At 41.1% G+C, this 26,374-nt stretch overlaps 1 protein-coding gene across 1 annotated transcript in view; it reads right to left on the minus strand.

The window, feature by feature from the left end:
• LOC102192633 (electrogenic sodium bicarbonate cotransporter 1-like) overlaps window positions 1-26,374 on the minus strand; it is a 33,540-nt gene that overhangs the window by 5,364 nt on the left and 1,802 nt on the right. Inside the window, exons 2-21 of the mRNA XM_013909072.1 lie at window positions 22,653-22,726; window positions 21,614-21,781; window positions 14,171-14,303; window positions 12,291-12,451; window positions 12,017-12,196; window positions 11,685-11,780; window positions 11,015-11,091; window positions 10,030-10,187; window positions 9,844-9,931; window positions 8,834-8,988; window positions 7,805-7,921; window positions 7,508-7,682; window positions 5,904-6,037; window positions 4,737-4,999; window positions 3,991-4,043; window positions 3,656-3,841; window positions 3,099-3,212; window positions 2,497-2,658; window positions 1,619-1,797; window positions 666-738 (exon numbers count right to left, since the gene is read on the minus strand). Coding sequence (XP_013764526.1) covers window positions 666-738; window positions 1,619-1,797; window positions 2,497-2,658; window positions 3,099-3,212; window positions 3,656-3,841; window positions 3,991-4,043; window positions 4,737-4,999; window positions 5,904-6,037; window positions 7,508-7,682; window positions 7,805-7,921; window positions 8,834-8,988; window positions 9,844-9,931; window positions 10,030-10,187; window positions 11,015-11,091; window positions 11,685-11,780; window positions 12,017-12,196; window positions 12,291-12,451; window positions 14,171-14,303; window positions 21,614-21,781; window positions 22,653-22,726 — 2,746 coding nt within the window. The remainder of the gene's footprint in view (window positions 1-665; window positions 739-1,618; window positions 1,798-2,496; window positions 2,659-3,098; window positions 3,213-3,655; window positions 3,842-3,990; window positions 4,044-4,736; window positions 5,000-5,903; window positions 6,038-7,507; window positions 7,683-7,804; window positions 7,922-8,833; window positions 8,989-9,843; window positions 9,932-10,029; window positions 10,188-11,014; window positions 11,092-11,684; window positions 11,781-12,016; window positions 12,197-12,290; window positions 12,452-14,170; window positions 14,304-21,613; window positions 21,782-22,652; window positions 22,727-26,374) is intronic.

Genomic DNA, 26,374 nt, shown 5'->3' on the forward strand with positions numbered 1-26,374 from the left:
AAAAAAAAGAGGAAACAGAAACACGCGTGTCAAAGCTACCCTCTCAGAAGAAACATGACTTCTTTTGGCTCACACTGCTTAGTTAAAAATAGTCCACAAGAAGCTTTTCTAAGAATGTTCTTTTTACTGAGCTACCAGTGTGACCGGGCTTTTAGCTTGCACAGGACTGAGAAGTACCTGCTCCTAGATCAGCGTAAAAAAAAGATTAAGTAATATAAAAAATATAAAATATATGAAAAGAAATTGCTAAAATGAGGCAACTTAGAGCAAAAATTTAGAAATTTATGAAAATTTTTTATTTTATGCCACTATAATACAGTTCATGCAAAAACAAAATGCTATTTCTGAGAATCAGAAACACAGTATAGAAAATACCCTCAAGGGGGCGTACCAGCTCAAAAAAATCACCTCTCAGAGTCTTCACAACTCATGGGCAGCTCAACAAAGAAATGGAAATTTGAGAAGCCGAGGTGCTGCAACTGGAGCTTAAGCCCTGATGCACATTCTTATTTCACAACATATTACTTCAGCTATAGAAGCTCCTAATCGGATGAATAAAAGACTTGAAATTATTTTACATTTCAGAGGGAAGACAGGAGTTTGTCCTAAAACGGGCGGACAGTAATCCATAATTCCACAGAAGAATTAAGAAGTTGGAGCACTACCTTGAGGATAGGAGCCATGAAGACAGAGAGTCCCGTCAGGATGAACACGAAGATACCAGTGACTCGCTGTTCCCTGAGTTAGAGGGGGAAACGTCACACAAATTAATCAGCAGATTTGATTCAGAGAAGTTAAAACTTTTGTTTTTTTTAGTATGTTTATTATTCCCCTAGGACAGCATGGCATCTACATCATACACACACCTTTTTGATCATCCGTGTGCTGGAATTTCACGTCTAATGGTTGCATATGCAAAAGTTACAGTTCGTTAAAAACAATGAGCATGATGAATCTAAACGGCTCACGCTCCAATCAGTTAACCACATGGAGGAAATCCCTGTCATCAACTATACAAATCCACGATGATACAGTCTTTGCAGACTTGGTAACAAAAAATAAACTTTTTCCTGACCTCCACCTCGCTGACAAGTTTGTTTTGTTTTCATTTTTTTAATGAAGTCATTCTCCCTAAAGAACTGCAGGAGTATTTATATCTGTGTGTACACACGGAGAGCTCTGTGTAGATTTACCCCTTTCTGTCATTTTCCAAGACTGTTTTCTCTCTTTTGTTCCTTCCTGACTGTCTAATTCATGATTAATTGAATCTTTCCATTTCCTCCCCTCCTCCTGTTGTTGCTGGAGAGTAATTGCCTTTTTGGATAAAATGATTTTTCCTTTTCTAAAGAAAGGACTGTGCACGCAGCAGGTATTTTTCACAGTGTGTGCGTATGAGTTACTGCACACAGCATTATGCAAACCACCTGAGTGATTTCTTTTTTCTTCTTTTTTTTTAAAATCACTTCAATCTAAAATGAATGCAATTAACTAGCTAGTACAATCAAATACTGACAGTGCTCTGGGAAAACTGAGACACCTTTGTTCGAGACCACCATGCCAGAATGAATTTAATTGTTAAGTGACGTCAACACAGCGTCCAGCAGCTGCTTTAACTCACCTGACACCCAGGAATTTAGGCTGCTCTCCGGGAGCAGAAGTCTCAGTCTCCATTTTCAGAGAGTCGATGTGGGCGATGGAAATGACAGTGGCAGCCACATACCATGGCAGGCCCATGAAAGAGCAGATCACTATCAGGATGGCCACCCAGAACAGGTCCAAGTGATAACCTGCCCCTTTCTAACAGGAGACAAAAAAAAATTATATAACAAGTGGTTCCCACACTCCAGATATTAAACAAATCATGTGCTGCTGCAATAGTGTGATCAGAGCACACTGAGCGCCACATATTAATAATATATCAGGAAGTCTGGGAATATATGTATACAATTAGACAAACATAATGCAGTGCAAATGACTACAAATGACTGTTTAATCCAGAAACAGATAAGGAATAAAAAGTATTTCATTGCATGTCATTCCTGGTACTGCAGGTAAGATCCATTTCTAGACTCTTTTATCACTGCTGCTCTGTGGCTTTTTGTTCAGTCCAGTCTTAGTTTACTGTTGGAGTCTTCTTATTGTTGTTTATACTTTGATTTTGGCTTCCTGTGTCAATTTTTAACTAGTCTTTTATGTACCATTCATTGGATTTTCATGGCCAACATTTTTGTCTTATATCCCTTCATCTTCCTGACTTTGTGTATTCTTCTGATCTTTAGAAACTTGTACTGAAAAGAAATTCACTGACAAGTTCTTGTTGTCATTTCATGAAACTTGGCTTTATCTATTGATGCTTTGGCTGTCCTGCACTTTGGTTTTAAATGTGCTACAGAAATAAAAATTTACATACTTAGTTTGGATTCTTTTCGGTTCTTTTTTATTACTGAACGTATTCAATCATTTCACTCTTCTTAAGCCTTCAGATGGTGCACCAACCTTAAGTTTGTGCTCTTTCCTGTTGACAATTACAGCGGTGATCTGTTGGTCCATGAATATCAGAATGGTGACAACCACAGCAGGAAGTGCAGCTGCTAGGTACACCCACCAAGGGTTTCCTCCAAAAGGAGGAACAAACCAGCCCCTCAGTGGACTTGTGGGCTATGGGAAAATAAAAAAAATTTAAAAAAGACTGTTAAAAACACTGGAGACAGACTATCCAAGCCCCGATATCATCTCAAAAAGATTACAGATCTGAAATTACCGGTGCATTGTTACATGACAGAAAAACAGTGAATTAAGACTCTGTGATCAAACAAAGGTAGCTCTGTTCTTGCAATTTAAAGTTGCAACTCGAAGAGCTAGTTTATGTTCTCACATCACCTATAATCAAGCTCTGTGTCCTCCTGGGTGTGCTACAAAGAAAAGCATTATGCTTGGATTTGGAAGAATTACACAGGCTTTCTTGCCGAAACATCATTCATTATAGATGTAGTCGGAGGAAAAAGCACCACTGAAAGACAATTCAGTCAATGATTTCAAAACGTCACGATGAAATGAGGACTTTCTAGTACACTGGCAAACTTCTGGGAGATGCCTACCTTGAATTCACTTGGCACTAAGAGCTTTGGAGTCTCCACACCAACTAAGGCATCCACACCGCAGAAGAGAAGGATGGCCAAGATGATCGCAAAGTCACTGATGAGCTTCCTCACCTAGAAAGGAGGACACGTTTAAGGAGGGTTTGACAGTGTCTTTGAGTTTGTGGGGCTGGAAGTTTTGAAGAAAAGTGTGCCGACCCTTTTCTTTGTGTGCTGAAAAAAAAAAAAATGCAGGCAAGCTAACACAGCTTGACAGACAATTGCACACTCCCACGTCCAATTAACTTAACAAGCACAGCTTTAGACTTTAGGGAATAAACCGGAGCACCTGGAGAAACCCACACAGGCAGAGGGAGAGTGTGCAAACTCCACAAAGAAGGACTTCCATGCAAACCAAGATGCAAGACTTCTTCGAATCAATAATTTTAAGTAAAATGCAACTGAAACATATAAAAATGTGGTCACATATTAAGTAATCGGGAAATCTGGGAAAATATGCACCACAACGCTGGCTACAACTCATCTAGATGTGGAAAAACGATGTGACTGTCACTCACTCGGGTGGGGAAGAAGCGGCTCGTCTTGAACTTCTTCAGAGACATGGAGCAGGTGTAGGTCCCAAGGAACAAAATGAAAGACATCAGGGTGATGTCAGGTATGTAGCCACAGCTTTCTCCAACTAACTGTCCTCCATACTTCATACACTGCTTCTTGGTCAGAGATGCCAAGGTAGCATTTACCGGCTGGAGTGAAAAAAGGCAGAAACAGAAAAAACAAAACAGTTATCAGTTTCAACCCCCAAAAAAATGCCTGAAGAGAAAAAAAAAAAAAAAACAGCCTTTGAAGCAGTGAATTCTGACTCATTGTTACTGAACACAAGGGCACTACATACCAGATCAGTACTGTTTGTCAGGGCAGATAGATCAAAGAGTTCTGACGAGTTGCCTAGTGAAGAAACAACATAATATCTTATCACTAAAACAAGAAAACGTCTTCTAATAAATGCATTTGCCATTTTAAATCCGTGTCAAAGAATATTGGCAAGTCACGCGACACAAAAACAGTGTCTCAGCAGTGCTGAGACAGCGATATCTACACGGTCACACATTCTGCTATCATTTGTCATTTTCACTGAAAAAACAAAAAAATAAATAAATAAACTTAAATCTAAATTAAAAGACAAATTAATCCAACACAAAAACCATATATGACTATTCAACTTTCAGCATCACATGGTATCATCATTCCTGAAACTCTAAGGCAACATCAGGCCTGGGGGAGCAAAATTGGCACAGTAAAGACTCAAGTGCAGGAGGGGAATAAGCTTTTTTACTTTTAACTCTAAAGCCCTCACCCCTCATTCATTCATATTGCATCAAAGTAATAGGTAAGCAAATAAATAACAGAAACCTTTGTTTTTTTCCTACTATATTTAAAAATCCTTTTAGATAAAAGTGGGCTGTATGTGGCCCACGATGTGCAGTGAGTAACCCCTTTAAAAGAAGCCCAAAATTCAGGCAAAAGATGGTTTAGAACAGAGTGGAGGTATACCACTGCTAATGTTGAAGGTAAAACTCTTCCTATTACTCTGGTAGCTTCTCTCTATCTGAAGCAGCAGCAATAGTAAAGACTACGCACCAGGCATGCAGCGGCAGTCGTACTGAGTGACAAGGTTGGGATCATAATCCGTGTTGATCGGGTGGTAGTGGGCCAGCTTTATCATCTTCTTGAAAGCATCGTAGATGAAAATGAAGCTGATGAGCGCCGAAAAGCCTTCCTCTGTGAAACGTGTGAAATACTGCACCAGGAAGCTGGCGTCTGTGGCGACCAGCACCAGACAGAACATGGCCGACCACAGTCCGATCCACAGCCGGAATTCAAGGTAGTCGAAGCCGTTGTCTCTGAGGGAGAGGATACATTTCACACAGAGTGAGCAAGGGAACGCTTACATCTCAATATTTTATTTTACAATCCACCCAAGAATTCACGGCACTTTCAGAAAATACAAGGCGCTCAGAGGTATATAAATATTGCTCTGGGGTCCTCCAAGGGAAAACGGCAGCAGGTTTTTCTCTTTATTGCAGCTGTAGGATAACATGCATCCACAACAGCTGTAGTGAGCAGCTGCCACTGACTCGGCAACAGTTGACTCGAAGCACGAAAACATTGAGAGGGCACAGGCGCCACAACACTCTTCAGTCACAGCGTAAAATTAAATGAGAGTGAATTATTAATAATGGAACATATGCAGCGTGGTGTTTTTGGTAACGCTAGAAGACTCCTTTGGGGGTAAGAGAGGCAGTGTAGTTGAAAGGAAGTGAGAGTAGGCAGTATTTAATTCCCTTGAACTGAGGTGAAATGACATTTTATCCCCACAATAACGTATACCTAAAATTTAGGCACTGCTATCACACCATCATGGCGTGTCCTTGCTGCTCTCGTCTTCCACATAGTCGGGACAGGAAGCAGAAGGCAAAACAGGTGAAAGCTCATAAACACAACCAGGTGACAATCATTTATTACCAGTAAGTGCAAAAAATAAATAAATAAAAAGTTCCAGTGAAGCAACCTTTGACCCAAAGTCACCAGCCTACTACTAAATGTGAGTAATCTCCCTGAATTCTTCGTGCTTATATTTTTAACTTCTCCTGTAGTGGTCACAACGATCTTTATAAAACACACGCATCTGTCCTTTGGGGAGAGACTGTAATCTACAAATATCTGAAACAGTCTACTGCTGCTGTTTTTGACCTCTGTTTAACCCTTGTGTACAGCTGAGTGACTTTTTAGCCATGAAATACTCACTTGCTGAAACTAAAGAGGAGCCTTTCAAAGACTAGCACCGGTCCGGTGCTGCTGAGAATAGTCAGGGGCTGACCAGCCAGCAGACAGAACACTGCTCCCGTCAGTGCTGTTCCGAGGAAGCTTTCCAGCACTCCCTACGACACAGTACATGCAGGGGGGGGGGGAGAATGAAAACTTTACATACAACACTTCTCACAATATTCTGCATCCTTTCTCATTTTATTCCCCATTAATTATTGCGTAATTCCTACTTACTCACGCAGGAATAGTGTTTTCCCCATACTCAGCTGCAGTTCTGGTCAATCAGGACAGGCCTGTTTAGTTTCCCTTCACGTTGGTTTTTGTTTTTTTCTTAACACTTTATTTTTTTAAAGCAACTTGCACTGGATGAAAAGCTAATAATGACAATGCTGTAGCAGTGAGCATACATGGGGAAAGATCCAGCAAGGGCAGGGAATCCCTCTGTTGAGTGGGAAGGTGTAGCGACGCAGGAGTATTGAGGACCCACTATTGGTAAAGGAGGGGCGGGTGGAGGAGTCATTAGAAACACAGCCGTGACGAGGCTACTGTGGCTGATTAATCTGGATCTGAAGTTATTTACAGCCCGGGCAAATCTCCTGAGGCTGGTGCTCCTCAGGTCTCTGTCACATGAGAGGCCAAAGAAAGCGGCTTCATCACCATTCAGCCTGCCATACTTCTACACCGCACTGTGAGAGGCATCGGGGTGGATGCGGTTGGCGCTGTACGCCGACATATCACAATCATACGACGCTTCCTGCTAACAGCAGGTGTGACAGATGGATCCAGAGTGAGCCTCTGAGCTCAACATTAACATGGCTTATCTGCTGCAGTGTGCTGTGTTAGTTTAAAGGTTTAAATCGATGATGACGGTGACAGCAGCAAACACTGTGCAAATAAATTCAGTCTGAAACTCATAAATGGACAGTGTTTGCTTACGGCAGACAGAAATATGTGCTATGAGAGTGAGAGGTAGAAGAATGCAAGAGACAAATCCCACACATGTGAGCAGAGGAGAAATTTAGAGTTGGGCAAGGATTTGGGAAATCGAGACAGTTTATCATTGTTTATCAGCTCTTTAACCTTGTCACATTCACACTGTGCATGAGCAACAATAAGGGGCTTTAGGCAGCTGAGAATCTCTTTGAAAATGTTGAAATAATAGACTGCTTCAAAACAGAGGAGTACACTGTGTGACACAATGTATCGGTGTAAACAGACAAGTAGCAACAAACAACAGTGAGGCAATCACATTGGCAGAAAAGCATAAATATAAAGTCAACAAAAAGCAGAAACACCAGCATTCCAGAGAGCATCGGCGGAGAGCCACGGCTATGAGAAAGAAAAATACACATAAAAAGGAAATCACACAATGCTGCAATGTTTTTGCTGAGATTGTTTGACTGATGAGACATCGGCAGGGAGCAAACACAAGCTTTTGAATCATCAGAGTCTGACTTTCTTCATGTCACCGATAAAACACAAGCATGTCAAGTTAGGCTCTAACAAAAGGTTTTAGCAGTCTCAGAAATGCCAGAGCAGTGTGAATGCTGGGTTTAAACACAAAGGGATGAGGGAGGTATTACCTGCATGTTTTCTGTAGCATCTCCAAGCAGACCTCCAAAGGTGATCGCATTGGTGACTGTGCCCAAATAGATGAACAAGATGGCAGACAGAGACTGGATGTTCAGCGCATCATAGAAGTCGCTGGCGAAAAAGGGCAATTTCCGCTTCACATCCAAGATGAGACCTCCACAAAACCTTCAAGTAGGAGACATTAAAGTTAGCAAGCATAATATAGTTCGCCTCGCGTATTCTTCCTCTGTGGTTTTTTTTCCTCTTTTTTATTTATTTTTTTATCTCTACAGTATTTTCACAATTACTTTCCAGTGCGCTGAAGCTCCTCTCCAACTTGGTGTCCTCCACCCCCTCCATGTCCTGTGTCATGGGGAGTGTCGCCATTCATCTGAGGTGCCTCTAATCCGGTGTACATGTTCTTCCTTTAAAAACAGAAAGCAAACAAATAAAAGCCCACAAGCTTTCAGTTAACTCAAGCATGAAGATCGCAGGATCGCTGTCATGTTTCTACCATCAAAAACAGAAAATCACGGCAAATAAACCGTAAATATACATGCAAGTGCACAATGCATATATAATACAAGCTGCATACATTTTTATTTACAATAGTCTTTAATCACATCGGTGAAATAAGAGATTATCTCAGGTTTGAGAGAAGAAGTAAGATTCTCAGTTTCTGAAAAGGTTGACCTGCACTTGGCCTGCAGCTTATGTTGAAACTTTATGTATAACTGTGTAACAAAAGGATCCTAGTTTGTTGTCTTTAAAACACTGCTCAACTTTGAGACAGTAGCAAGAAAAAAAAACCTCCCTTTTAACAGGAAGAAACCTCCTACAGAACACAACCATCTGCCATGGTCTGTTGAGAGAAAGGAGAGAGGGCAAAAGGCTGAGTAAAAGAGAAAAAAAAGATTAATAATAACTGCTGTTGGGTGGCATCTAAATACAGTGACACTTGGTGCATGATGGGATGCACTGAGTGTCCCATGACACTCCAGTGCATTGAGTGCATTTCTCTAAAGCCCAAAAATGTCTCATTTTCTCTAAAGCCCACGTTCTCTTGATTTGCTGCTGCTCGTCCAACTTCCACAAAAACAAAAAAAAACAGTGCTTTTGAGTCCCCTGGCGCTGATATACATATGGAAAGCCATGCAGACATCAGCACAGCACCAAAGTAGAAAAAGAATCATGTTGGACAAACATTAATACTGCCCAACCCCCCTTTTATTTTTACGTCTGCATAAATACGTCTATGTTCACATAACATTTTGTAGATTTAACAGATTTATATGCAGCGACATCATTCATTGGGATTAGGTGGATTAGCAGCGGACCTCTTGTCCGAAGAAGGCAGGGACTTTGGTGGCTCTATCCTGATATCGGGGTCCCACTCGCCAGGGGGCAGGACAATGACCTCATCCAGGAACTCCTCGATACCAGCCAGCAGGTCCTGCCTGTCCTTTGCTTTATAAGCAATATCGTGGAATACCTGCCAGCACACAAACATAAGTGGAGCTTTAGTAACCAACAATTCACTGTGTCCCCTAACTCTAACAAAGTAGCATAACAAAACGTTCATAATATTCTAATTACCATGTACCCAAATAATGAATCAATATCTGTGCGTCTCACGAGCAGTGAAACAGGCATGCAGGATAGTTACTACGAGGGGATGACTCAAAAACGGCTGAGAACGGCTCATAAAGTTTTCATGGGAGTAAAGTTTAACTTGAGGAAATCCTGGAAAAACACTTCCTATCTCACCGTGTTTACTCGAGAGATATGTTGGAAAGAGCTGAGGCCTGTGGGAAATTGCCCGCCAGGTGATCTCAGGATTAAGAATGTTATGAGCTATCAGCTAACATTCCTGACAACACTGAGACGTTAAGCCAGGAGTGAAGCTACACAGCAGAGACACAGAGATGTTTAAAGGTGGAGCTGGTTAAAAAACCTGTCATTTTTCTTTGCATATGATCTGCTTATGCCAAACCAAACTTGGGTCAAAACGTTGTAACACAGAGATTAACAATTAACCTCTCAGTTGGACAGACTATTCACTGAGACATAATGATACAAGAAAAACAAAGACTTGGCTCCAACCACAATTGGCAACAGGAAGGGTTAACATTCATTTAATGAATGCAACTGGATAGCCCAAAACCATCATCTTAAGTTCACAACCAGTCAGAGGCTAGTTAAGTTAAATCTAATGTGTTAAAACAGTAAAACTAGTAAAAAAAAAGAAAAAAAAAGTAGTCAGCCATTGTGGGTCATATTATTACAATCAGTTCAAAATTTAGTCCACAAGAGAAATTAAACCAACAAATACGAAGTTACTTCATACCTCATCTGACATCAGGGTAGCGATGGCTCTTCCTATCTCATGATATGATTTAGCTTTGCCCTTGGGACCCAAAAGGACGAAGAGAAATCTAAACAAAGATGAGAACATGAGATGTGACAAAGTGAGAATCTCAAAGACTTTGGCCAGTGTTTCAAATGTTGCAAGTTGGACCTTGGACGATTTTACCTTGTGGGCACAGGGACCTCAGTGAGTGCCCCAAGCATGACAGCCTGCTGCAGACGGACAAAAGCCACAAAGGGGGTTTCCAGGAAATCTACCTCCCCGACCAGCACGTTTGAAGCCTCAGCATCGCGGGGCAATTTTTTCATGAACTTATTCTTCAGCTGTAATCATGGAGGTGGGAGGGGGGTTAGGGTTAGGCTACAAATTTCCTCTTGTAGAAGTGATTAGGGTATCATGTACATGCAAACCTAGTGGTGTGCTTTGTTGATGTCAGTATAAGTGTGTAGGAACAGGCAGTACCTGCCCTTCCTTCAATTATGTGCTGAACAGCAGTTTGATTTTATGCCGTCCAATAAGCATACATCCTCAGTCTGGATTCATAGAGATCTAAACTGAGCCTGTAAAAACTTACATCAACTAAGGGAGATGATTAACAAAGCCCTTGTTAAAATCTTAAAGAAAAACACACCATTTTGACCAATGTACAGTTTTATAAACAGTTGCTTGAGGGTGATTTCAGTTACTGTTTAACTACTTCCGTGATTGCAGAAAAACGCAGACAATACAGCCCATTTACAGTTGTCATGAGTCACGGCGGCGAAAGAAACTACAGCGGACGACAGAAACTCACACGACAAAGACAGTAAGCTGTTGTTACTCAGACCAGAGAGAAGAATGGAAGGTGTCTTATTTATTAGCATCTGGGGCTCACATGTGTTACGCCCTCCACCTTGCAGTGCCAGTGCAAGAGAATCGGGTGCTGCCATGGCTTAACTGCCAATTGTCTACACCTGACAAAGTGTGGATAAACACTAATAAAGCTAATGTTTCTACATACTCTGGGGTCAGTCTCCAGTCTACGTTGCAGCATGCTGAAGCACTCATACAGCCCAGTACATGCCCTTTCTAAGTGCTGCTTTGTGAACATTGACAGCGGTGGTGCAAAACCCATATGACTCTATGCAAATAACACATCGAAACACATTACCTGATCTTTCTCTGGCTTATCAGAGAAGTCACTCAGGCTGTTGGAGGTGAGGTTTCGGTGGGTTGTAGTTGGACTACCTGCAGAGAGGGGAGATTCTGTTAGGATCAAAGAGGATGACGGGCAAGAACACAGAACTTTAAAAAAAAAAAAAAAGAAAAAAAGAAGAAGATATTTTTGGCTGAGTAAGAGGCTGAAAAGAGACGGAAACCTGAGAAATAAGCTAAATGTGTCAGGGCTTAAGACTTAGGACAAATGTCAGACAGTCAGAGACAAGAGAGCATGATAGATGACTGCTTTAGGTCTGCTGTTTATACACGTAAATAGTTGTTTGAGCAACGGCTGGCAGACGACTGAGAATGTAAACTCTGGAACTCGGTTAGAAATTCTGCTACTGACAATGGTGGAGAACATTAGTCTATCACTATTTGATTTACAGCAAAATGAATATTTAGCTTTTGTCCACCACATACGTTTCCAGGCTGATTTCATGAATAAACACATTAAGCCTTTTTTTTTTTTTTTTTTAACACAGTTGACTTAATGAAACTTCAACACTATTGCATTTTTTTCCTCTCTAATTTACAATTGTCTATCTCCATTCACACAAGCCTTCCATGGGACTACATTCCAACAATGCTGCTTTCAGCTGGAGGGCTATGACCTCACTTACAGAGGTATCCCATGCTGGAGCTCCTCATGACCTCACATGGTTCCTCTGAGTCTTGTGGGTTTAAACAAGGCACAGGGTGCTCGAGGGGGTTGCGGGCTATTGCACCCCAGATGCAGGAAGTCAGAAAGTACAGACCCCCATGGGAGGAAAGAAAAAAAGAGAGGAAAAGAAGTACAGTAAGATAGGGGGGAGGGGGAGGAGAAACAGAAAGGGAAAGGGGACAGGTTTGTGTTAAAAAAAGAAAAGTCTAAAACAGTAAGAGTTAAAAATGAACAGAAAAATGAGGAGAAGGTGTTTGAGTTGATAAGGAGAAATAAGAGTTTCTGCATTACCATTCTCCTGGCTAGAAAATATCCTGCTTGCACTGGAAACAGTCTTGCCAATATCTGCAAGAGAGCGCAAGTTGGACTTCTTGGTCTGGTGCCGATGCTTCCTCAGCAAGGTGTATGTGACCTTCTCCTTCAGCTCTGCCTTCAACTGACCACTCTCAATCTGGCTGTCAGTGATCATTTCTGTTAGAGGGGACAGATTGAAAATCAAGCGTAAGTAGCAGTTGGGCTTTTCTAAACCTTCAGGAGCACTTTCGATCTAGTCAACCTCACGCACCGACAATCTGTGGCAGCGAGTTGGCCTCCAGATCCAGCACGATCGTGCCCTTCTCGATAAAGGTTTTCAGCTCCATCAAACTATGCAAGGACAGCGTGGCCACATGAGGTTTGCTCCAGCGTTCACCTCCCTTCTCCACCTTCTCCTCAAACTTGATCCACCTGGTCAGAGCGGGAGAAAATAAAGAAGAGGCAAAATATGCGTGAACCATACCGGAATTGGACAAGTGACCGTGCTCAGATGCAGAAGAATGTACGATCCATCATCTTTTTTCATCTTCAACCTGAAGGTTGAGGTCAAAATCAAAGGTAACGGAGGTTTAAAAATAAACAAAGGCGGAAAACAAATGGCGACAATATGGATTCTGTCCTCTTTACAAAACAGCAGTGCAATGTTTTGAAGCTGTCACACTTCACAATGCATAAATGTGGGATGCAGAAACGCGTAGAAATAAAAAATAAATCACTAGACTTTAGAAAGCATGCTATTCACTGGAATGGGGATAGCCTTCTCTGGAACCTTTAGACCACACATTGCTCGGAAACGGCGTTCAAACAAGATCCCATTTTAACGTTTCAACTTTGTTGCCACGGATAAGCTCAGCCTCGAAGGTAAGGCTCAGGACAAGGACTCTTTTTAATAATAATGCCTCAGATGTCACCACTACAAAGAACCATTCTCATGAGGCCTGCGGATGGAGTTTCCACTGGGGATAGAGTATCTCTCTGGTTGGCTGCGGTCCACGTGTCTGTGACGGGCCGTCTTGCTGTGGGAAGAGTTTGGCCACGGAGACAATGCGAGTCCTAAGGCATTCACTTACATGTCCTTCCGTGTAATCCCATTGCTCTTTTTACAAAATGAGACAAAGAATCAGAAAAACACAACAGCTCCTTATCGTTGTTTCGATGCTTCTCAAAGAACGCTCCATAGACAAAGCTTGACACAACACTTATCTGTGCAAAAACTGACAAAAGGTGCTGAGATTTTTGAATTCACTGAATTCCTTTACTTGGTTACGTCGGACAAAGGAATAGCAAGTAATGGAAACGTAATGCTAAAGTAACAAGGTAGTCCTCAGCATGAAGCTTCACTTTACTTGAGGGGTCAGAGTAGGTGACATTAATCGTTACTTCAGGATTACCTCAAACACTAAGTAACTGGTCAGTCTTACATTTGATTTAATTGCTGCTCAGTGATCAGATTTAGTCAGAAAAGACGAACAAAGTTGAAGCGTTCATGATGTTGTATATCTGCTGGTTTGTTAGCTTAATAATGATAATAACAACAACCATTGTGTATTATAAAGTACTACCTCCTAATCCATGACAAAAGCCAACACTGTAAGTTATACCAAGGTAACACGCCCCCCCATGTAATCAGTAGCACTGCAGTGAACAGGGTAAGTAGGTCAAATCAGAGAAGGTCAGGTTTAAGATAAAATTTACTGATAGTCTTCCAGGAACATTTGAAAATAATAATTCTATATGAAAGTCGCACAATGTTAGCTTGATTAGCTGGAATAACTGATGATTTATTGTAATACTGAGCACGCCACAGGTGAATTAAAGGAAATCCATTAACAAGTGTAGTGATTCCACTTATACATGCCAAAAGTTCACATGTCCCTGTATACTTGAGGCCTGTTTTGATCATGTGGGAGTTGCTGCCTTTTCCGGGTCTCACAGAGCAGGTACTATAGATCTCGATCAGATAAGAGTAGACTGGGAGTTCACTAGGGCACTGCCTATTTCCCTACACACACAAAACATGATTATTTATAAGGGATTGTGTTCCAGTCACGGGATGGTGAGCCACTTCCCATGGCTCTTAAAGTGAAATGGGGGGGATAAGCTGTAAGCACATTTGCCTTAGCAGCTCACCTGGCAGTTTCCTTCCACTCCATCTCCTGCCCGTCCACTTCCAGAAGCTCATCCAGCTCAGTGAAGAGCTGGGGAGGTGGTGGGCCATCATCCTCCTCTCCCAGGATAAACCGGATTCTCTCAGCAGGAGAAACTGCAAGCAGAAAGAATTGAGTTAGTGGACAAACAAATCAGCAGTGTAGTTGCTGTCATTGTGTGAAGCTACACAGATGCCTGCTGTGCAGAACTTAAGGTTTCCTGTATAGGAAAGAAATTGCACCTGCATAATCATGCACAGAATAGAAAGCTCAAACAGCTGACTGGTCTGACAATCTGGCATGCATCTGTCTGACATCAAAACAGTATTTTCTGTAAGCGTGAGACCACAGTATATCTTGCATAGCAGACTTGCTTAAACTGCAACTGCTCGAATATCATCTCTCACTGTTAGAGAAACATCAGAGGTTTTAATTGCTATTCAAAACAGCTGCAGCCTGGTTGGGATGTTACATAGTATGTTTTTTAGCATTTCAGGTAGCTTTAAAGATTTTGTGGGGGGCAGTTTGCGCTGCGAATAAGGTGAAAGCACATGACCCTGTAAAAAGAACAGTGTTATCTTAGCTGGAAGGAAACAGCCTGACAACACATCCGCTCGAGGAAAAGATTTTCAGTAAAACACATTTTACTTCCTTCTGAGAAAGTTAACCAAGATTTTTTTTTTTTTAAATCAGCACACTCATGCATTGATAACCTCCACTGAATGTTTATCTTCTACTTCTATTACTTCAATCAGAAACACGAAGACCATTAAGGAATATGACATCAAGAAAGGTGATGTGACCTCCACAGTAAGACAGCCTAGGCATATAGATTTTTCTTTTTATTATTCATAATAAATTATGTAACCAGTGTTTATTTATGCAAGTTATGATCTTGTTCTGATAACCAAAAATAAAACAGCAATCTCCGGGTTTAACAAGAATCTTGACAAAATGAAATGTGAGAACTGCTTGTTCTTGTTAACTCTTCTGCGAAAGTTGTGCAACGATGAAGTAAGGCAACGAAGTGGAGGTCAAGAGCAAGACACAAGAGGCTATTTATGAAGGTGCCTTGATTTACTGTACCAGTCAGGATTCTGCAGGTTGATAGCTTAAGAACGTAACGGCACCTGTAACCTTTTAATCCTGAAACAGCGCACCAAAGCTTAATTTAGATTGTTTGTTTTTAAAATAGTACAGCTGGAACTGTTCTAATATAGACAGCGCATCTAATAATAGGTCATGTGAAGGTTAAGACCAATGACTCAAAGGGGCATGAAACACCTTTAGGATCCCATGCATGAACCTTCAGCAAGGATGCAAAACCAAAACATAGGAGATCCTCACACCCACAGCACCTTTCTGCTGTCCTTTTGCAAATATGACTTACTGACACCATATGGTGTACAAAACACTCTTCGCCTCTTACGTTTCACAGCTGGTGTTACCAATGAAAACCAGGCCTTTGTTGTGGTTACACGCAACTTTTGAGTCGTCTGCTCTACAGTTTTTGCCAGAATCAACAGGATTATGTGGATTTAGATCGGTCAAAGCAGTGGAAAATCTTACAAGTGTAGGGCTACATATATCTGTCAGTATGTGCACTTTCAACTGGGGCTTTAGTTGTCTGGGACAATCTTGTTACACTGTATGCTCATGTTCTGTGACAGCGCAACCCCCATAGCCAAAGCTCTGCTTGACATTTGCACACATCAGTTGAAAACTCCTAACAGGGAGAGTAAAGCATGTCAGGTAGAGGCAACATGCACACCTTCATTTAATAGGGTAACAAAAAAATATAAAAGGTGGTTCACTCAAGAGGGAAAAAAATGTTTATGCCAAGAGTAGCTCATCACGCAGTAGAGTCTGCCCTCTTATTCAACCTTCAAACACTGTTTGCAGTTAAGATCTTTTAGAGAGATACAGTAGTATGGGAACGTGGGAGTTTGTTTATGTGTGTGTGTTGTGTGTGAGCTAGAACGGACATTTAAATATGGATGACAGATTCAGTTTGAGCTTCTGTGTTAGGTCTGCTCTCCCGCTGCCCACTGATTTTCCAGTCTGTAATCAACTCTGTGGAACCCCCTATGAGCAAACACTTGGCAACAATGAGAAGGAAAAACTCCAGTTTTTAACACGAAGAAACCTCCAGTAGACCCAGGCTCAGGGAGGGGGAGCCATCTGCTGCAACCGGTTAGGGATGAGGAGAGGGAGACAGGACAAAAGACATGCTGTGGAAGATTGCCAGAGATTGATAATAACTAATGGTTAAATGCAGAGTGGCATATAATCACATAGATAGTGTAAAAAGGGGAGTGGAGAAGAAATGCTAAATGCATCATTGGAAGCCTAACTATAAGCTTTATCAAAAAGGAAAAGTTTTAAGCCTAATCTTAAAAGTAGAGGGTCGTCTGTCTACTGAATCTAACGAGGAACTGATTCCACGGAAGAGGCGCCTGAAAGCTGAAGGCTCTGCCTTCCATTCTACTTTTAAATTCAATTCCCTAGGAGCCTAAATCTGAGAGCAAAGTGCTCTTTTGGGGTGATACAGTGCTATTAGGTTTGTAAGTTAAGATGGGGTTATTTGTAAAACCCAAGAGCTAAGATTTTAAGCGTTACTCTCATTTATATAGAAATGCAATCCATTATTATTATTATTATTATTATTATTATTATTATCCGACAACAAAAAAAAAAAGCCCTTGACAAGTTTATTTCTTGCAATGAATCATGCCCCTGTCATTACTCTTAGTTTTCATCTGAATGCTCAAGGTTTTTAATCACTACAAATTAAATCACTATAGTAGCCGAGCAGTTGAGAATGATGGCCTCAACATTGCATTAAATTCATTTTTAGATAGGAAAATACCATCACGGTACATCAAAATGGTGTAACCAAAGAAAGGCATTTTACAAATGACAAATGATGTTGTCCTTCTGGCAAGCAAAGCCAAAGAAAAGAGCTGCTATCACAAATAATGGCTTTAATCAAAGATCACAAATACTAGAAAGGATACAACTGATAATTTTCATCGTATATGCTCTTCTGCACAGCTATAAAACCAGGAGATGTAAATAAGTTGGACTATTTGTTAAAGACATTAGGGCTTGGATGACATGTACTTTTCTCCTAATAAATTCAGAATCGTGAAGCTATCATATTTGGCTGTAAAGATTTAGGAAACATGCCATCCAACCAAATACTTTCTCTGGATGGAAGTACCTTAAACTCCAAGACCACTAGGAAGGAACATCAGGTCCTTTTCGTTCAGAAAAATTCACACAGTAAACAAACCTCTAGGACTGCCTTCTATTATCTTCTTACTCTTACTTAAATTAAAAACATACTTTCTCAGGGTGATGGTGAAAAACTACCTCGCATTTATTACTTCCAGGCTGGACAATTGTAATTCTTGAGATTCCTCCCATTTTGGTTAGTCTTTGTTGGCTCCCCCTGTTAAATCAAGATTTAAATATAAAACTCCTCTACTTGAGTATGTCCTAAATAACCATGCCTCCATTGTGTCTTAAAGACCTCGTAGCACCTTATATTCCCAAAAGAGCACGTGCCTCTCAGAGTGCAGCCCTATTTCTGATTCTCAGAGTTTCCAAACATATGATGGGAGGCACAGCATTCAGCTATCAGGCTCTTCTAATTTGGTTTAAGAAACATAGACTCTTTTCACTTTTAAGATTAGGTGTCAAACACTTTTTTTCTGTTCAAGTTTCATTGATAAGTTTTGCTGCATTAGGCCCAGTTGCAGGGAGGCCTCACATGATGCACTTAGCAACTCTCCTATAATATCTGCTTCCCTTGGATTTTATGGTGCTACTGCATATTATTAACTTTTTCTCTTCTCTCTGCACGTAACCTTTCTGCACATATAGTTGCTTCTGGAGCTGCATGTTCCTGATCTGTTGTTACTTGCTGTACTAGTGAATGTTTGTCGCTCTGTGCTCATCTTTTCACTTTCTCCTCACCCCAGCCGGTTGTGGTGACAGATGTTCCCTGAGGCTGCTTCTTGCCATTGGCCTCTTTCCAGCAAAAAAACAAAAAATCAAAACCGTAAGGTCATGACTTTAGTTGCTACTCTAGGTGTCCTGAGAGGACAGGTTGTAATTTGGTGCTATACAAGTTTTATCCAAATGTAACAAGTAATAAAGCTCTTACTAACTGAGAAAACAAACTACAGTCTCTGATTGCATTCTCTAGACATATCTGTCTCTATGTCACCTTATGTCACAAGTCTGAGAGGATTTTTTTTTTAAAAATCAACTAATTGATAAAGAAGTTATTCTTATGTAAGCTGATGTTAGTTTTTTCCGCGTTTACTTAAAGTCGGTGGAGTTTGCATGACTCAGAAAGTAATCAGGCAGGGCCCATGACACCTACTGTAGATAGAGAGAGATTAATGGGAACAAAGCTCCTCTCATATTGTGGCACCTTTGAATGACTAAGCACTCAGGCTGGTTTACATCTGAGCATAAGGTGTAACAGAGGATTACAGCGTCAGAGGAGAGAAGATTACTCAGGTGTGGGGCTGCTGTGAGAGCCTGTGAAAAGACAACTCAATGTTACGCCGGCAAAACCAAGAAAGATGCAATTGTAAATTGTCAACAAAGCCAAAAAGTGGTCAATGGACAATGCCTATCATTGTATCTACTCGTGCTTTATTCACCCATTCATGCAGATCCCTTCAGACTCTCTCCCGTTTCTTGATAATGGAGCCCAACCCCGAGTCGTGCATTTCATTTTTAAATCTCCAACTCGTGTCTACTTTTAGGAACTGGCTATACTTTAAGGAATGGTAAATGGACTCCTTCTTACATGGTGATTTTCTACTCTGCTTGGGAACTCAGAGCACTCTTAAATCTATAATATCTTGCCCAATTATACTTTGGCATGCAAACTGGAGCAGCCAGTCAACAACCCTCTGATTAGAAGGAAGGTAACAATTCACAAACTAGTCCTTTGGTGACACAGAAAATTAATATTTGTGGTACGTTTCTCAAACTAATAGGTTTCTATTTTCATTCTACAGTTGGAGGAGGAACAATGAATCTACTGGCTGTCTTACAAATAATTCTGGAATGCTTCACAGTTTCCTGGTGGATCGCCTCTTCCAGTATGCCTCGTTCAATGGTGTCACTCCAAATCATAGCATCACTCTATTCACCTTCACCTCTATTATTTGTCCACACAAGGTGCCTATTGTTATGAAACTCTGCTCACTGTCTTTGAACTTTTGTTTGATTGTAGTCTTTTGAATGCTTATACAACTTGTGATTGCGGTCTTGTGTAGGAGGTTGGGGGCGATATTTGATGTCAAAACAAGGGGATATCCTTAAGATGGTTACGTAAGCACTGCACCCACCCACCCTCTGTTCAAAAATTACAAGTCAAGAAGAAAGCTGACCTAAGGGTTAATATACAAGCTAAATCAGCTTGTTTTACACAATGTATGAACTCAGGGTCTACACCAAAGCCCAGCATCATCATCATACCACTAGAATAATTGTACGGTGTGTACGATTGGTTTATTCTTGATGAAACTCTATAAACTACCTAGGGCTACCATGATTTGCAACATTTATATGGCGACTGATTAAATATTTGCTTCAAATTAAAAATATTGTTTCTTTTTCTGTACATTTCCATACAGAAACTGCATGATCGAGGCCAGTTTTTGCACACGTTTGCATGTTCATATGGTTTTAGATTTAGATTTATTTACTGGTCGTTTGAGAAATGCCATTTGTGCCTTGTGGTGACTGTTGGACAAATACGCACCTTACGTGTAACGCTCTCTACAGGGTTTACGTTTTAAGAAATGGCAAGTTTTTATTTCCTATCTGCCGCACTTATACTGATCTGAACCATTAACTGAGGGTGAAAGATGTGTCACAACACATGGTTGTTTGCTACGTCCAAGGAACCATTATCAACATAAAAGGCCACAAGTAGTCGCTGTGAATCGCAGGTGGGGCCGTTCATTCCTTTGATGTAAAGTGCTGCCTTGCCTTTCAATTCTTTTCCTTTTAAATGTATATGTTTCCAATAAAAGCCCCTATGATTGATATTAATGTGAGTTAAAGTGCCTGACCCATAAAAACATGTTGAAAGTCGTGCCCTTTCCTCTTTTACTGGCCGTGTAAACTTCTACTGATATACATGTACTGATGCAAGCCTGGCAGAAAAACTAGCTTTTGATAGTGAGCTAAATAAGGGTTATTCTGAACTTCGGATCACCTAAAGAAACTATTTGGAGTCTCAGGTTTAAATATGAAACTGAACAGGTACCCTTTAAGGATTCATCTGAACTTTAAATATCAGTGGAAATACCAGTTTACCTTGATCCTATTGGCCTTTGTGGCCCTGTTGTCATTGTTCACACATGCCCTGATGAGTCAAGCGGCAAATCCCTTGCTCAAATATATCCGACACCACCACACACAACAAATTCACCAGCTTATTGTACCAGTTTCCAGCATCATTTTATGGTGAATTCCAGTAATGATAATTGTGAATCTTGCTCATACCAGATGTAACGTTTTGGGACTCTTAAAAACAAAAACAAAAAAGATGATTTACCCAAGAGGAGGTACAACTTTGGGGCTCTCTATTACAATTACACGTATTTACTATACACTGAAGCCAAATCATAGTGTTGCCATTGAAGACTGTGAGGTTCAGATTTTCCCACCTGTTTTACCTAATTAAAAAAATGTCCCTTCTTCCTCATTAAATGCGATTTCTGTCTGTTTTAATTCCTCAGGCTGTAGAAAACAATCAGGGGATTAATGGTTCAACCATGTCAGCTTTCTAAGCCTCTCTATAGGGACAGACCGGGTGTATATTCCCTATAGCAACAGTAAGATTAGAATACTGTTGACAATCTTGCAGCCTTTCTTCATCCACACAGACACCGTATGAGTACTACTTTGTCATTTGGTCTTAAGGATCTCGTTTAACATCTCTATATCTTGCCATTTGTGCCAAATCTTCCGTTTTACCACTTAGCTTCTGAGAATCCTTTCCCACAAATCTCAGAGTGCCGTGTTTAATCATCAGGTGACAGGTAACCCCCCCCCCCCCCTTTTTTGTTTACTTTACACACATTAAGCTATTCCAGCGTCATTTTCAGATTAGTGCTCAGCATGTTCCCATTCCCCTGCTGCATTTATTCACTTGAGTGCAGGCTGCTGCTTAAAGAAAGAGAGCCCCTCGCACCCCACCCACCCCTCATTGCTCTGCCTCCTTACTAAGGAAAACTGATATCTTGTAGGCTGTAATTTGCACTGGACTTAATCCAGATGATTTAAAGCTCATCTCAGGAGCGATTTATCCATCACCAACGTGGCTCTCATAGATGATTTCATGCACACTGTTTTTACTAAACGTCATGTTAGTGTCACCACGACTCACTGAGAGGTTTGAGGACGCTCACGTCTACATTCTCCCCGTCGGACTTGGACCCTTCTGCGCTCTGTTCAGGTCGTTCCCGCTTCTCCTTGTGGCTAGGCCTGCGTCTGTGGCGCCTCCTCCTGTGGTAGCTCTTGGGAACGTGGACACCGATGTACACAGTGTGATGACCTGTCACAACATAAAGCAGAGAGCAAGCAGATCAGATGACAAACACGGGAGAGAAAATAAATCACTTTAATCCCAAAAGCTGGGTAATCTGCGTCGTCCACCGACAGGAGAAAAACTGCCGCTGTAGTGTGATGTAGTGTGAAATGTTAAAACATTTCTATTTCCTCTCACAGTATGCCATCAAATCGCAAAATTAAAGAAATGCCAGTGACTTCCTACACAGAGACTCGTACAGGAAATGATGATTTAATGTCTCCAGGAAGTAATTAGAAAGAATAGTGGGTGTGAGAAGACTGAGATTAACTGACCCAGTTAGTGATGCAGCTCTCTTCACCCATGCATTTCACAAACATTTCTTTTAGGGTTAAATAATCTTTCATACTTGATGGTTAGCCTTGTTTTCTTGCAGAAAACAAAAGGCCAACACAAAACCACGCTCTTCTTTCAGACTCCTGTGCAGGCGAGCACAGGAGGCTCTTGCAGCTACTGCTTACACACAAGCAGCTCGACATAATCCCCAAGTATTTTTGCTTTGTGTTCATCTAAAAGAAGTGGTTTCGTGAAGTATGTGGATGCCTCAGTAAATTCATATGGGTGTCTCCAGATGCATTCTTTTGCGGGTTTAGCTGACAGCCAGAACTGGACAGGATTAGACAACTTGAAGAGACATCTTCCTGTACAGAAACGTTAGAGGAAGTGGATAATGTTTATCCTATATGCCTAATTCTGCACTGATACTCTGGAGGGTGAAAGAAATGACTGGTTTTCACATTTGCTTGCACAGGACTGCATATAGTATGTGTGGAAAAAATGGGAATACATTACACTTATCACGTAAAGCTAAAGATAGTGGGCTGCAATGTGTCTTTACCTTCCACTTCCTCTTCATCACAGATATGTTTGACAAACGAGGCTCCTCTGTCCAAGACTGCCTCATCCTCCATTCTAAAAGGAACAAAAAAAAGAATTAAAAATGTTACATAAAGATCATGACATGGGTTAGGATGACTTATGGCCCCATATTCAACATCCTCTGACCACTGTATCCACTATCACACCTCCACACAGCTGCTCCAAAGTAGAAAAAAAAAGTACTGTAATGTAATGTCACTTTTATGACCATCGGAGTGAAATTCACCTTACTGTGAAAAAGATTCTTATTCAGTGTGAAATGTTGTTGGATATTAAAGTAACATCTACATTCCAAGATCTATCTAACGTTAGCACAAATTTCATTCAGGCTTGTAAGTGACGTTTTATTGAAGGATGCAGTACTGTGCAAAAACTCTCAAGCCACCCCTCATTCTTGCTTCCAAGAAGCCAGACTCTTGAACAATCACTCGCCAGGATTTCTGAATGCCTTTCAAATGTGTTCTTTGGACTTTGGTTGCTTTTTCACTGATTTTCAGTCTAGTAATTGACCATTTTTATAGGAAGGGCTTCTTTGGCAAGCCACTTAACACTGACCTATGAATCGTTCAAACATAAAAAGAAAAGCACCTAACTGAAAAAAAAGATGAAACAGTATTGTGTGTAAACATAACAGACAACTTGGCAAAGAATCTATTTTAAAATGTATCTTTAGGGCATTTTGTTGCTAACAGTCTGTTGCAAAACACACACAATTTGTCCCCATATCCCAAAAGATAAGGCAGTTACAGCCATAAAACAGTGTTTTTGCACCAACAAGGTGAGTCCCAAAGAGCTATCACCTAAAGTCTTTGCATATCTCATCATGGTCTGCAGTGTGTCCTTAAAGAATTTGAGGAAACAGGACAAATGCAGGGCAAAAGAAAAAGTGGCATACCCAATCTTTTTTTCCGTAGCAGATGAACAGTATCTGAAAGTCATGTCATTAAGAAACAATGAAAAAAGTCTCAGTAGAAGGGTGGCTCCCCAGAGGGCGTTCTTAAGGAAGGAAAACGTGGAGAAAAGGTCAGCATCTGCCAAATCAAATGAGAACTGGAATGCAAAAATCCGGTTTTATGGAATAATGAATCTAAATTTGAAATTTTTGCTTCAAATCATCATCAACATGTACATCAGAGGTCAGGTGAGAGGTACAGCAGTGAGAGTCTACAGCCATCCGTAAAACACCGTTGGGGATTTTGTCAAGAGTGATGGAATGATGAATGCAGAAAAGTACCAATTTTTTCAAAATGTTGATCCACTGTGCAAAATGTCTGATTAGCACTTGCTTTATATTTAAACTTTTACTGCCTATTGGATCACTCCAAAACTAAACAGGAAGAGCTTGTTAATTAACACCATCAGTAACAAACTTCAATATAATGCATCAAGGTCTTGCAGTGCCCGCAGGTTTCCCCTGCTCAACAAGGTAAATGTACTTCTACCCTCACCAGCATCAACTCAACTTGTCATGTTTGGAGGAAGAGAAATCCTAAGTACGTCCCAAAGAACACCGTCAACACAGTCACGCATGGAGGTGGAAGCATTATGCTTTGGGCTATTGTTCTACAAAGGGTACAGGACCACTTCACCACTTTGAGGAGCCAATGAGTGGGGTCATGTGCCAACCTACTTCCCTCAGCTAGAACACTGAAGATGGGTCATGGATAGGTCACATTAAGGTCATGGAGTGGCCTAGTCAGTCTCCAAACCTGGTGGCCAACTACAAAAAACGTCTCACTGCTTTGCTTGCTCCACCAGGTAGACAGTCATGTTTTGCTTGGAGATAAAAAATCTCAAGCCACCCCTCACTCTTGCTTCCAACTTGCTACTTAGCTCGCCTGGTAATGTGGATAATTATTTTCAACACTGAATACAGAAAACAATACACCATAAAAAGATGAAGAAAAAAAAAGAGGCTGCCTTTATATTCCACTGTGTTGAGCTATAAAGGGTAAGTAAAGACTTACCCTGTGCCTGTGTGTCAATTTACTGCGTCAAACTGCAGTAAAACTAAATATGCGTGTCACTATCAAATTTGTGTTTTTCCTTTGGCAGCATTTTTTTTCCCAATAAACCAAAAATAAATATTTGCTTCGGGATGCATACAAAGAATGCAAAATAAACACGTGAGCAGTTTAAATTTGCTACTGAACAATGTGAGGCCAACGATGAGACAGCACAGAAGGAATGGGAGCAGTGCGCAAAACCGCTACCGTAAATAAACAAAGTCAGGAAGGATACAACGTGTTCCTTTGATTGCACTCCGAGCTCATCTGGATCTCCCTAGTGGATATGATCTCTGGCCCTAAGAACATAGGAGCACAACACTGATGATAACAGATGCAACCAGCTCCCAGATCAAATGGGTGTCGAGGAGTGGTTGGGTTAAGTGCCAAGTTTATATGCAATCCTTAACCTCTGTACCTTCTTTTTGTTGCTCTTTTTTTCTTAAATATGAAAAAAATAAATAAATAAAAGTGACCGAGGTTTCCGCACTGTTCCGTGCACATAGAGTCAACACTATCATTTAGGCCTTGATTGCTTTGAGTGTTCTGTTCCACTTGTCCTTATCGTCTTCCATCCCAGGACAGAGCATCCAGAAAATAGCACCAGCTTTAGAAGAGCTGGGTTCTGCCATGCTGTATTCTTTGTACCTTGTACCTAAGCAGACATGTTAACAACGATCAGAAGTGACACGCTATAAAAACATGAGATTGGCCCTTTTAATTCAATCTTGCACAATGGCTGTACAGACAGGAGCTACGATTCAGGATCTCTCTAAGAACCCAGCTTGGGTATTTACTTCTGCAGCAGGTACCAAAGAACTGATGATGCAGCAGTATGCATGAAGGCAGCTCATGTAGCACAGAGAGAGGGTCATCAGGGAAACCGGTGAGCACACAGAAGAGCAAAGAAAGCTCATGTTTCAGGTTTTACTGCTGGCTAAGGCAAGTTCACAGAGCCGTGTTAATCACTGCACACTGCGGCCTCAGACAGGGCTCGACTAACCATGAGAAACAGGCCACAGGTGGTTTACAGACATCCTGGATGCAGGAGGGGAACGCATCATTCCTGTTTTGAATTGGGTGTCAAACGGAAAAAGAAATATGGTAAGTGCTTCAAAGAGAGTAGAAACTTTAAATCTGCTTTTTGGTATAACTCAGAAAAGTCAAAATGACTCGCCGAGTTTAAAATCAGGTCAACATAGTCGATTGGATCCTACATCTCCTCATTCAAGTCATTTTAAATGCAGGAAATCGACTTGATCTTGCCCCCATTTCCTTCTATGACTCTATCTTCTTGATTAATCAATAATAATAAGAATAGTAATAATAAGAATAATAATCTGGGTGAAGATCTGAGTGACCAGTTGCATCTATTTCTCACTCCTGAACTTTCGATTCTGCTTCAGTTCTCAGTGACCTCAGGCGTCTGGATAAACCTGTCAGTGCGTGAGGAGCTGGGATCAGCTGTTTGGGATCAAGGATCATCCCCATCTCTTTACAGAATGACGCATCCAGTCCAACCAGCCTGGTTGGCCATGAGGGTAGATGCCCTCAGCGCCATCAGGGCAAAAAACAGAAAGAAAGAAAGAAAAAAGGTGTACAGCAGTGAGTTTCAAGCCTTAAAGTGATACTCGAGCTAAAGCTGATCTTCTGGGCGGTAATACCCACATGAAAG

Source organism: Pundamilia nyererei, unplaced genomic scaffold, assembly GCF_000239375.1.
Source record: "Pundamilia nyererei isolate P.nyererei 1_Seehausen unplaced genomic scaffold, PunNye1.0 scaffold00002, whole genome shotgun sequence".
Lineage (NCBI taxonomy): Eukaryota > Metazoa > Chordata > Actinopteri > Cichliformes > Cichlidae > Pundamilia > Pundamilia nyererei.